General features: G+C 43.1%; 1 protein-coding gene across 2 annotated transcripts in view; it reads left to right on the forward strand.

Annotated features, from left to right (window-relative positions):
* The window catches only part of MERTK (MER proto-oncogene, tyrosine kinase), a 76,234-nt gene that overhangs the window by 31,906 nt on the left and 28,377 nt on the right, over window positions 1-15,951 (forward strand). For both annotated transcript variants that reach the window (XM_077336271.1, XM_077336267.1), the window contains exons 6-8: window positions 1,118-1,233; window positions 5,914-6,097; window positions 6,930-7,081. In XM_077336271.1, coding sequence (XP_077192386.1) covers window positions 1,118-1,233; window positions 5,914-6,097; window positions 6,930-7,081 — 452 coding nt within the window. The remainder of the gene's footprint in view (window positions 1-1,117; window positions 1,234-5,913; window positions 6,098-6,929; window positions 7,082-15,951) is intronic.

Below are 15,951 nucleotides of genomic sequence, written 5' to 3' on the forward strand. Positions count from 1 at the left end.
TCCCCCACCTGACCTCCCCTTTTGAGTGATTGTGGAAGGGTGAAGTATAAATATTTTGAAGAAATAAACAGTAAAATAGTGGTTTGCATAGTAGGATCTACTCACATAAAATCCAGTGTGAATAGGCTTCAAATGCATGATTGTTTCCTATTGTGCATTTACAATGTGGATCCCATGATTTGGGCTGAAGGGGGAGACAAAGTTCTGTGGGGAATGGACATCCTGGGGACCCCGGGCAATCCATTTCTGATGCTATAAGTTCTGTAGTCCTGTTCTTGAAGGAGAAGGAAGTTGGGAGTATGAGTTTCGGCCAGATCTTGCTTTCACACTTTTTGGAGCCAGTGTAGAACAGTGATTAGAGAGTATTGTACAAGGATATGAGAGCCCTGGGTTCAAATCATCACAAGGAAGATTGGGGGGCCCTCACTGAGGTCAACACGCTCCCCTCAGAAGATCTTCCCTGAGGTTTTGTTCTTAGACATTCTGTTGAGCCGGGGGGTAATGTTTTTCGCCCTCAAGAGAGGTTGATAATGCATTTTTATAATCATTAATGGGCTTTATTGTTATGAGTTGTGAACTATCCCGAGCCTTTTTGGGAGGGGTGATATAAAAATTGCTAGGCAGGCAGGCAGACAGACAGACAGAGAAAGAGAGAGAGAGAGAGAGAGAGAGAGAGAGAGAGAGAGAGAGAGAGATAATGCCACAAAGCTCCCTAGGTGATCTTGGACCAGTTAGCCTAATTTACTTCACAGACTGATTGTAAGGCTGTAATGTGTGAATAAGAGTTTCTTGGGGAAAGGGCAAGATGCCAGAGAGAGTTACTCTAAGCCAGACTTCTGCCTGCTGCAACCCATGATTCCCTGCTCCCTTTCCCTATTCTTTCCTCCCAAGTGACTACTTACCTGTGTGTGGCCCTTTCTTTTCCCCTCACATTCCAGTAATTCCAATGGTTTTGTGCTATGGCCGAATTATTGTTGTTGCTGTTGTTGTTAGATTTATAGACTGCCCCTTTCTGCAAGTGGGCTTGGGACAGTTTACAAGACACCTTTCAGTTGCATGTATTTTGCACTGCATTCTGAGTCCAGAGTAGCTGTTGAAGATGTTGTTTCTGTTGCAGGAATCCCATCCCCAGTAGTTGATGTCCATATTCAAAATAGAACAGCTCACACAATATTTGTATCCTGGGTCCCAGGCTTTGATGGTTATTCTCCGTTGAGCAGGTGCAGTGTTCAGGTAAGTCTTTACAAATGCCTTCCTTAATGCCTGATGTTTCATGGGTTTCATGGGTTACCTGATGCTGTTTTGTTATTTAGCATCAGTGAAAACATGTTGCTGGCCATTCTCTGGATTGGTGAAAGTTTCCAACGTCTCCCTTGAAAATGAAATCGCAAACTTGTGTGGCCGAGGGCTGAGGTACATGTTTCATTGGAGACCCGGGATCAGATCCTCATTGCTTTCTATAAGGCTTATGCAGGGTTCAATTATTAAAATGCATTGAAATCCATTACAATGGATTGAGTGAAGATCTTACTTCCCTAATAGCAATAGTTTCAGGAGGGTGGCTACATTGCTCTGCTGTGGAAGAGTTGGCTTTATGTCCAATAGCACCGTAGAGACCAACAAGATTTTCAAAGTGAAAGCTTTCAAGAGTCAATGCTCCCTTCATCAGATAGTAACTATTTGTGTTACTTAGAAGGGAAACGGAGGCAAGCTATGTCCCTTTTCCTCTCAGTTCCTGCCTGCATTCCTTATAATAAAAGAGGGCAGGTTCTTTGGCATTAATACTAGGGAGAAAGCAAAGTGTCTTTTGAACTCTGGCAAAGGTAAAGAATTAATCTGCTTCCTTGTACTTTGGGACAGTTCTGATTCCTTTCAGGAAGAGTCCAAGTTGTCATATCTAGAAAAGTTCCTTTAAATAAAACACGAAATGGTGACTCATACTAGCCAAAGGGCAAAGTGTCTGCTGTTAGATGCAGGAATTAAGTGTGTCAAATAAGCAATTACTGTGGAGAACTTCTGTGCCTGGTGAGAATTGCTGACCACATAAGAAGCAAAACAGCAATACTTCCACCTATCATAACAATTGCCAGGAAACCAGAATAAAATCCTGGTGCATTAAAAGCACCCTGTTTCCTACTGACTGAGCCTATTGGCCAGCCCAAAGTGCTTTTAACAGTGCACACTCAGCCATGGGGCCTGGCGAGTTTCCTGTGAGAGGGGATTCTATGTGCAGAGAATACCTCTCCTGTCAGGACTCGACACATTTTCATGTTGAGAGAAAATGGCACCGAGGGGTTAATAAGCTCCTATTTTCTTGAAAAAAACAGTCTCATTGGCTGCAAAAATGTTTTTTCCCCCCATTGTGGCACTCACACGTCAGAAATTTCTCTCCTGGGAAATCAGCTTGGTACCTCATTTTATAGTTTTGCTGGCTGCTGAAAATTTATTTACAGGGTTTTTTGCCAGAGTCTGTTGCTGGTTTGTGTCGGATAGGTGGTAAGGGGGAGAGGAGGAACAGTTTTTCCGTTATTATGTTTGCTTTTTCTTTAATGCCATGCAAATCATGCCTTACATATACCAAAAGTATTTAGGCTGAAATGGGAGGCCTATTTCCCCTCTGAAACAGTTTTCTTCACAATAACAACTTGACAATAGATTCAGGTGGCTAGCCATGTTGATCTGAAGCAAGAGATGAAGGTATGAGTCCAGTGACACCCTTAAGACCAACAAAATTTAATTCTGGGTATAAGCTTTGGTGTGCAGGCAGATTATATATGTGCACCTCATGTGTGCATGCAGTTAGCTACCCCTGCACTGTGTTGTACACTGGGCTGTTCTTCTGTGCTGGTGTCTGATTATTCCCCTCCCCACTCAGCAGGAAAGGATTCGGGCACTTTCATTTGAATTTTCACAATATATCAAATGTGCCTCTTTTGCCCTGCTTCTGTCTTCACAAACATTGAAAACACAGGATAAAAAATTGGAAGGTTTATTCATGCCAATGCATATTTTAGTTTTGCCTGCTAATGGTTGAAAATGCAAAAAATTGCATTTTGTGCATTAAAAAACAAAGCCAGTTGGAGTGTAACATCATTCTTTACAAATATTGTTAAGTATTGTTAAAATTTATGCTACTGCTATTGCTTAACATTAACTTTTAATAACAGTGAGGTGCTGTACAGGAAGGAGAACGTTTCAGACAGAAGACCTGGCTGGAACACAACTACAGCATACAGGCCAATATCTTGCAAAGGGGTGGAGTCTGTAATTGGCTGGTTTCTGTCACCCCCCCCCCCCCCAAGAATTTGTGGTATACAACAGAGGAAAAACTGTTGCTTGTAGATAATCAGGATTTCCTGGGGAGGGTACTCATTCATAAGACAGGCGGAAATTTTAGTGCATCACATTTCATGCACATGAATCATTGCCTTTTTTGCACCTAAACCATAGAACAAAATGCAGTGATAACTTAAGCCAATGCCGGTTTCCTATCCATTGGATAAGAGAAGCTTCCTCTGGAAGTTTGGAATAAACTCTCATATGCTACAGTGGGCGGGGAAAGAACGGGGAGATGTTTTTCCTTCCTGGATGATATCATGTTCATGGTATTCGATCCTGCATTCTTATTGAACCTCCGGAAACAGACTGGAGAGTTCAGAACATTGTCTATAATATATTCTGTATTGGTTACTTGACAGTTATCATGATGTACACAGAAGTAGATCTTAGAAAGTATTCAGTGCCTCCAAGGCAACTGAATGTTTTAATCGCAGATCACATGAGAACTTGGTAAAGCAAACTAGAATTGCTATAATGTTGATATTTGGTTACCTAAAATAGAAACATCTAGTTCAGATTACTTTTCTAATATTTGCTTACCAGGGCATTTGGTGACATGAAAGAATGTTTTGTTTTTCTTTCTACTTTGTAGAGCAGTGGTCCCCAACCTTTTTATCACTGGGGACCGGTTAATGCTTGACAATTTTACTGAGGCCTGGGGGAGGGGGTAGTCTTTTGCTGAGAGATATTGCCGCTGCCTGAGCCCCTGCTCCGCTTGCTTTCCCGCTGGTGCCCCTGACTTCCTGCCGCCCGCTGGGGGGCGCTGCCAGCAGCAGCTGTGCAATGCCATGCCAAGAGGGAGCCCCAGCCATGGCGGCTGCTGGAAAGCACCAAAGGTGTGGCAGGGCAGCCCCCGAGGCAGCAGCCAGGGAGGAGGACAAGGAGGAGCTGCGGCCTGGTACTGACTGATCCACGGACCGGTACCGGTGTAGAGCATTGAAGGGATCCTCTTTGACTGCAATTAAACCCAGTTCTATTCTATTCAATCTTTATTCAAACAGCCATAGACCAAAAATACAAACATTAAAACAAATCCGTAAACAGGAGTGCAAAATAGTCCAACATCCAGAGAAGTAGAATAAAATAGGACATCACATTTCACGTATATGAATCATTGCCTTCTTAGCACCTTAACCATAAAACTAAATTCTAAGAAATTCTGAAATTCTTAAGCCCATACCCCCTTCCTATCAGTTAGCTATGAGGAGCTTCCTCTGGCAATTTGGAATAAACCCAGTCTAAAAGATTCAAAGAAAAATCACACTACCATAAGATGATGGATTTTACAGGTGGCAGTTCTGATAGCACAGCCCCTGGTTCAGCTGGTGTTTTGTTTTTAAGAGCAGCTATAACTTGAGCATGGCCTGAAGGACCATTGGGGTGGTCCACGAATTCTCCCCTGCCAGCCAGGCAGCAGAAAAGGACTCATTAAGCCCAGACTTTCCAGTGTGAACAGCCATAGTGGGACTGACACAGCCATCCCGATTAGATAGCTGCTGCTCACGCACATATTTCTACTTGGGACAAAACATATGACAATAAGCCTTAACAAAAAGATGTGAAGGCCTTGGAATTGGAGACAGTGTGTGTGTGGGAGGGCTGATTTGGAGCTCACAGAGTCTGCATTTAGCCTCTGGGGCTAGCTGTTCCAGATTCCTGCTGTCAACCACACTTATCCATTTAGCCCTGAATACAGATCTCTGTCTTTGTAACAAGTGGTGGTGGTGGGGGGTCAGAACAAAGATAACTTCCGAGTGGCCTGGTTAGTTTTTCCCTGTCGTGAACACAGAAACATTTACACTAACAACTGAACCCATGACTAGAAGTTTTGTGTCCAGTTTCTTCTGTTAGACACCATTTCACCTTCATGTTTTCCCTTGCCGCGTGCTGGATTTGTTGTGGTTGTTTGTTTGTTTTCTTGTGAGCCAGTATAGTGGTTAAGAGCAGCAGACTCTAATCTGGAGAACCACTCCTCCCTATGAAGGCCGATGGATGACCTTGGGCCCCTCACAGTTCTCAAAGCCCTCTCAGCCTCACCTGCTTCACGGGGTGTCCTTTGTGGGGAGAGGAAGGGAAAGCAACTGTAAGTTGATTTCAGGTAGTGAAAAGTGGGGTATCAATACCAGCTCTTTTTCTTCTTTTATTTTGGGGACTTCATCTGGATGTTTCATATTTTTAAAAAATCCCATCCAGTTATCAGATCTAAGAACATTTCCATGTTGTGGAAGAAGAAGAGCTGTTGTTTTGTAACCAGCTTTTTTCTACCCAAGGAGTCTCATAGTGGCTTACAGAAGCAACACGGGTGCATTTGTATATCTCTGTAGTTGGCAGTTATGCCCCCTGGAGGCTGAGTCGAGATGGAAGGCTGAGCATGTACAGAGAGAACTGTTCTTGCTTCATTCATCCTTACTACTTTCTGTGATTCTAGGAAAAAGGCAATTCTTCTTTCCCATCTTGAGTCTTGTCGCCTTACAAATTAAGTATGGTTCTTTACAGATATGTTGTCGTGATTCCTGGTTGGGGTAGGGGTCCTTATTTAATCATCTTTGCTTATCAACTTAATTTTCATTTTAGGTGGAGGATGTTATGTCTCTGGGCGATACTTCTGCTATGGTTTTTAATACTTCAACACCACCTCATCAGTACAGTATTCAGAATCTGCAGCCTATGAAGGCTTACAACATCCGTGTTTCTTGTATGAATGAAGTGGGGTGGTCTGGTTTCACCCCTTGGATTACAGCCAGTACAACCGAAGGAGGTAAGGAAACAATAGTATGATTTTTTAATTCATTATATTCTGTTGTAGCCTGTCTTTTCTTCAAGGAGCTCAGGGAAGCTAATAGATGAGAGCCCCTCCCTTTTTCTCCTTACAACAACCCTGCAAGGTAGGATAGGGTGAAATAATACAGTTGTCTCAAAGGCACCTAGGGGTCCTCATGGCTAAACAGAATTCTGAATCCATATTTCTCCCACCCAGATCTACCTGCTATGTAACACTGTCCCTTAAGTATGACTGGGAATCTTTCCATTATGTGCCAGTTTGTGAAATTTTGGGAAAGAAGTGTTCTCTGTTTTGGGCCTGGATAGTTGGTAAGCTGTCTGTCCGCTAAAACACACCCTTTTTTCAAAAGGGGAAAATCCTTAGCCAGTCTCCTCTTCCCTGTTCATCACCATCTTGTGAACTCCTTTCATTTACTTGTTTGTTTTACCAATATTATATATATATATTTCCTTTCAGTGTTGTGGCATATGTCTTTATTTAAAAATGAGGATGCTAAATGCAGCTATGTTTGCCAACAGCTCTGGAAAAAATAGCTTGTCATTTTAACAGAGGCTTAGTGAGTAGAAATGGTCAACTGAAACCTGTGATGAAATAGAGATAAAAAGTATTGCCTGGCAAATATCATTCCATTAAGCCTCTGTTAAGGGGACAGGATTTTCATTTTCTCCAGGCAGGATTAGGGAGGAGAAAACATGGGGGGTCATGCTTTTTAGAATTAGGGAATCTTTCTCTTATTTCATGTTCTATTTTTTTAAAGCAACATTTGTGTTTAAAAAATTGCTCACACTTTTCTGTTTCTGTTTTTAAGCTCCATCTGCTTCGCCTATGAATGTTACTCTCTCAATTAATGAGTCTGCCTCTTCAGTGGTAGTGTCATGGGCAAAACCTCCTGCTTCACAGATGAATGGTGAACTTCAGGGCTACAGACTATCCCAGATGTGGCAGAATTCCGATGTATCTGTAAGTATGGAGAAACAACACAGGTAGCTTAAAGAAAGGGTCTTTCCTACAAGTATCTGTCCTGATCTTTTAGATAGCAGGTGTTTTTAAATGCAAAAGAAGGATGCACAGGTGTAGGAAGCAGCACCCTCCTCATGTCTGCACCTTAGAGAGCCAGTTTGGTGTAGTGGTTAGGAGTGTGGACTTCTAATCTGGCATGCCGGGTTCGATTCTGCACTCCTCCACATGCAGCCAGCTGGGTGACCTTGGGCTCGCCACGGCACTGATAAAACTGTTCTGACCGGGCAGTGATATCAGCGCTCTCTCAGCCTCACCCACCTCACAGGGTGTCTGTTGTGGGGAGAGGAATGGGAAGGCAACTGTAAGCCACTTTGAGCCTCCTTCGGGTAGGGAAAAGTGGCATATAAGAACCAACTCTTCTTCTTCTAGCTGCAAAACTAGACATTGCAGAATTGGAACAAGTATAAAGGAGGGCAACCAAAAAGATCAGGGGTTAGAACACCTTTACTGTGAGGAAAGCCTGGACAATCTGAGCCTCTTCAATCTAGACACCTAAAGTTTAAAAAAATATATTTTCATAAAATTATCCATGAGATGGAAAAAGTGAAGTGAGCTTTTTCTCCCTCTCCCATAATACTAGAACTTGGGTGCACCCAGTGAAATTGTTGGGAAATATGTTCAGAACAGACAAAAATCAAAATTCAATGAGGGATTAAACTGTGCAGGTAGCAGTGGCCATGAGCATAGGTAGATTTGTGGATGAGAAGTCTGTCAATCACTCTTAGCCATGGTGACTGAGGAGAGCTTCTGTGTCTGGAAGCAGCAAACCACTGAATCCAAGTGCTAGAAGGCAGCAACAGCATCAGGGGAGGGCCTCAGCCTCTGTGTCCAGTCTGTATGGCTGTCCAAAGCACTTATCTTCCAGCTGAGATCGCCAGAGAGACATTGTTGGTGAGGGAGAGTGCTGTGCTCCTTATTTGCACACTTCTTGATCATTTAAGCTGGCTCCACCATCATTTTACGTATGATCAGAACAGTTCTGGATGTTAAACTCGCAAAAACTGCTACAGTTGTATTTAGTTTGAGCACAAATGACTCTATCTTGGTACTTGGCTAAAATAGGAAGCTATGGGGGGGATTACTTAAAATCTACATTCTGTCTTGGAAAGCCTGGTAGGAGAAGAGCAGATGTAACATTTTAGAGCATGGCATGGACTACCTGCTTCTTGCTGTCACTAATGCAGATTCCTGGCCCTCCCTTCACTTTACCCATGGTCAAGGAATACATTCTACTTCAAGCTTAACCATGGGTTTTAACCAGTATTGAATCCTGCTTTGAAATCTGCCGATTGCAACAGATTCTGTTGGACTTGCACTGCCATAGTGGCCCTGATTTATGCTGGTTTTCTGAGCATTGCCTTTGGTTCTGTTCAGCATGCAAAACTTCCCTCTCTTGCTGAAGTTTGTTCTGCTGGATTTCTGTGGATTGTAATTGGTTATGCTAGAATTGCAAAAGTGCGCCCCACTTAAGTTTGTTCTCCTGGCATTCTCTGGTTTGACATAAGTTCAGTTGGCCTTACCATATTGCCTTTTCTTTCTGGTGGTCTCCTATGGATTGTCAATGGTTCTGCTAGACTTGCTGTACTATATTGGCATTGGGTCCGCTGGTTTGCAAAAGTCAACATTCTCTTCACTTAAGTTTGTTCTCCTGGGATTCTCTGGTTTGATATTGGCCCTGTTGAGTTTGTGCTACAACATGGCCATGCATTCTGTGAGGCTTCTGCAGATTGCCATTGGTTCTGTTGGGCTTGAAAAAGTACCCACACTTGCTCAAGTTCTGCTGAGATTCTCTGGTCTGATATTATTCCTGTTCGGTTTGTCACATTGGCTGGCGGGTTTCCTGGGATTCCTGGTTTTCATTGGTTCTATTGGGATTGTTGATCACCAACTGGGTGACCTTGAGCTGGTCACAGTTCTCACAGGGCTCACAGTGATGTTCAGTTAGAGCTCTCTCAGCCCCACCTACCTCACAGGATATCTGGTGTGGGGAGAAGACAGGAAAGGTGTTTGTAAGCTGCTTTGAGACTCCTTCATGTAGTGAAAGCAGGATATAAAAATAACAGCACTTCTCTGCTTTTTCTCTTCTGTTTGCATGGAAGATATTTGACCAATGCAGCATGCTCAAGTACATTTTGTTATTGGCTTTTGCCATGGAGAAAGCATGATTTTCTTTTTTGGAGGATGGCTGATGACACCTTGTTCTGGGGCCCATAGAATTGGACCTTGTGACCCAATGTACTTAGAACTTGGGGATTCTACAGAGGCCTTCATTTCAGTAGTAGAGACTGATTCTATTCCTTTCATTCAAGTTGCAGAACACATATGCTACTCCCAGTGGTTATCATTCCACTCCGGGGGCTGTTATTCCAGTCCCAGAGGGTTGTCATTCCTGCCACAGAGCATTTATGCTACTCCCAGGGAGCTGTCATTCTATTCTGGGGGCTGACATTCCAGTCCCAGAGCAGTCTATCTGGGCTCAGAGGCCCTCATTTTAAATCCATTCTGTATTTTCTTTGCAACTATTTCAATGAGGAGGAATGCAAATAAATTGGCATTCCTGGCTGACATTATATCGAGTTGGCATTCCAACATCACCAGTTGTTCTCAATGGGCAATCTTGCCATTTATTGTACTATACCTTTCCTTTCTAAATCAGTTTGGCTCAGATTCTCCACTTTGACTGTGTTATGTGTGCTGCATTGCCCCTGTTTTTGCTGGTTCTGCATTGGTTTGCTTTGAGAGGCTTTTAGCCAGGGGTTGCTTTGTTTGCTCTTGTGTTTCTAGCTATTCTTTGCCCTGGAGAAAACGGAGTTTGTCCTGACTCTCATAGCAAACAATGTAGAATGGCTGGCATATCTTCTTCAGGGACCCATTGGACCAATTCACCTGAAAAACTGTAGTTATTTAAAAGATAGACCATCGGCTCAGTTGCAATTTTGGCACAATTTGGTTTAAAAATAGCCCCTCCAGCCATCTGAAAAGATTCCCCATTTTTCCACCTTAATATTTTGTTAAGGGGTAATTGGCTGGAGAGTGGGCGGGGCTGGTCTGATGGGCCCCTCACCCGGACGGACAACAGTTCTGACCAGTCAGGGCCTTCCAATTGGGCCCTCACCAGCAGAAGCCAGAGCTGTCACCAGATGGCTTCGGTGCCGGCCTCCCAGCAAGCCCACCACGTCTCAGAGATGTGGCGGGCCTGCTTGGAGGCCGGCGCCGAAGCTGGGATGTCACGGGGGAGGGTGGGGGGCGGGGATGGCTTTGGCGCTGGCCTCTGTGCAGGACCCAGGGAATACTGATTCCCCCCCACCCCAAGCTGCACATCCCTAGTAACAGCCTTTGTAACAGTGCTTTGGAGCCAGATGAACTGGTTAGCTGGGAGTCTGGCTCCAGCCACTTCACTTATCACTCCCAGACTTTTGAGTCAGCAGTTGTTTGAGAACTGTCCTGCAATGCCTCCTGCATCATCAAAGGCTAAGTTACGTAATCGTTTTGAAAACAACAGTCTCATGAGGAACCAAAAACATACGCTTGCACTTGTGATAGGATCATGTTTCCTAGACAAATCCTGCTTCCTCAATTTATTTTATTTATTTAGCATTATTGTCCACATTGTGAAGTATTTTTTTAAATGCACTCTTAAATGTTTTAAGCTTAGGGGAAGAAATAGTGATTCATATGTTTTTTGTCGTTGTATAGCACACTGAGTTTTCTGTTCCCTTTTTACTAAATGCTTTTGCGCTTTGGAAATCTCATGTCCCAAATATTCCCAAGTTGCTAAAACAATGTTAAGATCTTGTGACTGGGGCAGAAATACTAACTCATCAACTCAGTACTGCAGAGGACAGGTGAAGGGTCTGCACTTCCCTTCCCTGGTCCTTGGAAAAATAAAATAAATAATGTCTTGCTTCCTTTAATGCCAATTTTTTTTTCATCTCTACATTTCATATTTTACAAGTGACTGTAACTACTCTGATATCATAAAATATCTTGATTGTTCAGGTGCTTTTTCCCAGCAAGATGGAAAAGCAGATGTCAGCCTGAAAGTTCTTCACAAAATCTTTAAAGCATGGATTCTGTCATTAAGATGGATTTACTGTGCAGCAGAAATCTAATAAGAGAAACTTCAGTAGGTGTATGAAGTGCAGATGTAGTGTTCAACTGTAGTTAAGAACAGAGCTTTGGAGCAGAATATGGAATAATGGGTTAATTCTTCTGTCCTTAGGTGTATTTAAGAATTGCATGAGGCTGGATGTTTAATTAGGATTTTAACCTTTAAGGCTATATGCAACCTGAGTCCCACATACCTGAGAGACTGCTTGTCTCCTTATGTTCCCTGCAGGGCCCTCTGCTCTGTCGGTGTGAATATGTTGGAAATGCCCAGGCCTTTTCAGTCCTGGCCCCAACCTGGTGGAATGAGCTCCTGGGAAAGCTGAGGGCCCTGACAGAGTTATCACAGTTCTGCAGGGCCTGTAAAATGGAGATCTTCTGCCTGGTTTTTGGTTGAGGCCAGGGTGGGAAGATCTTGGGGCCCCCACAGGTGGAGCCAGGTCATTGGCCTTCCCCCCACCCTGAGGTGAGAACCACCATCTGGAGGGTGGGATAGGGGTTTTTCACTGATGGGCAAATTGTTGTTGGCACTGTTAGGGGGGGGGTTATGGGGGTTTTATGGGGAGTTATCAGGGAATAATTATTTATAACCCACCATGAGCCATTTTTTTCGGGAGTGGCAGGCTAAAGTTGAAATATAAATAAATAAAAATTTTAAATGACCAGATTCCTGATTAACCTGAGTTTTTCTAACCAGTTACCAGACCTTTTTCTTGACACTAATTAAGAAAGAATGTTGAATAATCTCAGTGGTAATGAATATCCATCTTGGTAGATGGATATTCATTCCCTGGTAATGAATATCCATCTTGATGCAGTTTTTAACCGTGGTCAACATGGGTGAGGGATATTAAGAGGAAATTCATTCCATTGATAATTAAGCTGTTGATTTAATGATTAAGGTGTTGATCTAAGAAATGGAAGACCAAATTCCCATAAAACCTGCTGGGTAACAATAATCAGGCACTAGATTGGATCTGTTCATCTGCAAACGCAAAGACTGTGAATCTTTCCCAACATTCGACTCCCTCCAGCAATCATTTCCAGCCCCTGGAAAATTTATTCCTAGGGTCATGAGGTACAAAAAACATAAGAACAGCCCTGTTGGATCAGATGAATCTCTCTACAGTTGTCTGCTAAGGAGCTCTGTCCCGGGCCTGCTAACGAGCTGGCCAGCCCCCGCCCACCCCACTTGATCTGGCTGCAAGCTGCGGCCCAAAGCCACCTTAAGCTGCCTGGCCAGGGGCCAGGGTGGGGGGACCCTTTCAAGGCCCGTTCTTAGGAACGGGCTTTGAAGCTAGTAACAAATACATTCTGAATTTCATTCACCATGGTATTGTCCATTCACCCAATTTGGATAGATTCTCCTATACTTCTTCATAATGTACTATCAACTGCTGGAAGAGGCTGAAAGATCATTGTGTTCCCATCTCCCACCCCACTGCAGCCTCCCAACCACATATGTCTGTTAGTTCATGTGGGAACCACAACACAAAAAAGAAACTTTTCTGGGGTTAGAAAAGACTGCTGGTAAGAGGAGGATTTGGGGGACATATGCAGCCATCAGCACCTTCTGGATCCAACCCAGCCTTTACAGTCTAACAACTCACAGAATTGTTAAGATACAATAAAAAAGGTGTGACTGATGTACACCACCCTTAGTTCTTTGAAGGAAGTGTGGAATAAAAGTGCACTTAAGATCAGGAATCTGGTTTACATTTGCATTGGCACCCTGCACAGTTTCAGGGCATCTGTCTTTCAGCTTACTTGTGCTATTCATTGGTAGAAGCATGTGGCTACAATTTCAGTTTCTCTGCATAGCTTAATCTTGAAGAACTCCTTGCTCCATCTAAGGGCATGTGACATAAGTCATTATGGGACTCTTTTATCGACAGGAGACTGAGACTAACTGATATTGCAAAACTGATCAATTTGAAGTAATTGGTCAAGAACACTACAAGACTTCACAGTAATAAAACCTCGTATTCTTAGTATGTGGTTTTATTCTTCAGTCCTTCTTACAGCTTCTGCTCAACTTCCTCCTCCATCTTTCTTTCCTCCTCCTACTCCACTCCTTTCCTTTCAGTGCAGAGGGGACTAATCTGCCAAACTACAGCCTACAGGCTCCCTAATAGGACAAATTTCTCAACATCAATGATGAAACAAACTACAGGAATTAAAACACAACAGATTGTTTTATGCTTCCCTGCTTTATTATCCATGGAAGCCACCTAGATAATTTTGACTTGATGATTTCAGCTCCCTCTCAAAGTTAATGCCAAAAACCACAAATTTTTTTAGCTCTGGCCAGAACTGCATAAAGGAAACGTAGCTTTTAAGTGTCACAGAATAATATTAGTACTGTTTTAAATTCTGGCTTAGACAATGTTGAAAGGTTTATTATAATGTATTTAGATGTAATTAAAAATAAATAATTAATCAAGGGAGAGGAAGGGTAAGCTATTGTAAGCCACTTTGAGACTCCTTTGGAGCATAAATAGTAAGGTACAACCCAACCCCCCCCCCAAAAAAAAACTCTAAAAGCCCACAGCTTTGCATGCCTTGAGACACTTTGCCTATTTTAACCAATAACCAGTGATTTCTCTGTCCAATTTTTGCCACTTCCTCATCTAGAAGTGTTGGCAGCCTTTGGGGGAAAATCACAGGGCAATCTGATAGTTTAGTTTATCTTCAATTTTTAATAGTGGTTTAGTCATTCTTGTACATTATAATTTTATTATGAGTGTTACATGCCAACCTGCCAGCTGCTTTGTGTGCCATTGAACCGTTGTATGCATGTGTGTGTTTTAGTAGCAGTTTTCTAGGAAGCACTTTCAGCTGTTCAGCTGACTCACTAGAAATCCAGGAAATAACAGTGACTTTACGGGAAAGGGACTCTCTTGTTTTGCCAAAGCATGGAGGGAAAGTATGAGCCAGAACACAGAGATGTACTTTCTTGGGGAAGTGTGTATTAGTTAAGCTTGTTGAAGAATCTGTATTGCTACCTGATACTGACTGTGTGAAGTAATAAATCTCCATGTGCTCATCCCTGAAGGAATTCTAGCTACAAACATGGCATTGAGATGGAAAAGGATGCACATTGTGCTCCTAGTAATCTAACACAGCCAATAGTAAAAGCACAGCTGGTTGTCAGAATACATATTCCCACTGATGGCAACCGTTTTTTTTTTTTTAGATCATTAGTAGACACTAAAATCATAGAGTTGGAAGGAGCCATACAGGCCATCTAGTCCAACCCCCTGCTCAACGCAGGATTAGCCCTAAGCATCCTAAAGCATCCAAGAAAAGTGTGTATCCAACCTTTGCTTGAAGACTGCCAGTGAGGGGGAGCTCACCACCTCCTTAGGCAGCCTATTCCACTGCTGAACTACTCTGACTGTGAAATTTTTTTCCTAATATATAGCCTATATTGTTGTATTTGAAGTTTAAACCCATTACTGCGTGTCCTTTCCTCTGCAGCCAATGGGAACAGCATCCTGCCCTCCTCCAAGTGACAACCTTTCAAATACTTAAAGAGGGCTATCATGTCCCCTCTTAACCTCCTTTTCTCCTGGCTGAACATCCCCATGTCCCTCAACCTATGTTCATAGGGTTTGGTCTCTTGGCCCCAGATCATCTTCGTCGCTCTCGTCTGTACCCTTTCAATTTTATCCACGTCCTTTTTGAAGTGAGGCCTCCAGAACTGCACACAGTACTCCAGGTGTGATCTGACCAGTGCCGTATACAATGGGACTATGACATCTGGTGATTTTGATGTGATGCCCCTGTTGATACAGCCCAAAATGGCATTTGCCTTTTTTACCGCTGCATCACACTGCCTGCTCATGTTTAGCTTACAGTCCACAAGTACCCCAAGGTCTCGTTCACACACAGTGTTACCTAGAAGCATATCCTCCGTCCAGTAGGCATGCTTTTCATTTTTCTGACCCAGATGTAGAACTTTACACTTATCTTTATTAAATTGCATCTTGTTCTCATTTGCCCATTTTTCCTACTCAAGATCTTAATGTTGCTTATGACTGTGGCTGAATCAAACATTTGTGTGGGAGAACTTTTAGAGTATGAGTTAAGAGGATTTTGGGATGCCCAAAATGTTCCTCCCAGTCCATGAAATGTTAATCTTTTCACATCTAGACTCTACCCCTTGCAGCTGCTGCTGTAGCACCATATCTTAAAGCATCTTCTTCTTATCTTAGCCAGTCAGGGATCACACAGCCAGCCTCATGGGGTCATTACATTACAAAACCAATTCAGACTGAACGCAATTTTTTTTGCCCTCCTCTGTATCAAGGTTTTATATCCAATCTGATCTGCCTATGTGCCAACATCCCTAAGAAAGATCTTATCCACACTCAGAATGTGCATATACCTTTGCAACTATTTGTGACCCACACACACTGCAAAAGACTTTGATATTTCAGAAAGAGAATCTGTTTGCAACAAGTATTCCCCTGTTTCAAGAAGAAGAAGAAGAGTTGGTTCTTATATGCCGCTTTTCCCTACCTGAAGGAGGCTCAAAGCGGTTTACAATCGCCTTCCTATTCCTCTCCCCACAACAGACACCCTGTGAGGTGGGTGAGGCTGAGAGAGCCCTGGTATCACTGCTCTGTCAGAACAGCTTTATCAGTGCCCTGGAGAGCCCAAGGTCACCCAGCTGGATGCATGTGGGGGAGCGCAGAATC

The sequence above is a fragment of the Paroedura picta genome, chromosome 1 (genome assembly GCF_049243985.1).
Source record: "Paroedura picta isolate Pp20150507F chromosome 1, Ppicta_v3.0, whole genome shotgun sequence".
Taxonomy (NCBI): Eukaryota; Metazoa; Chordata; class Lepidosauria; order Squamata; family Gekkonidae; genus Paroedura; species Paroedura picta.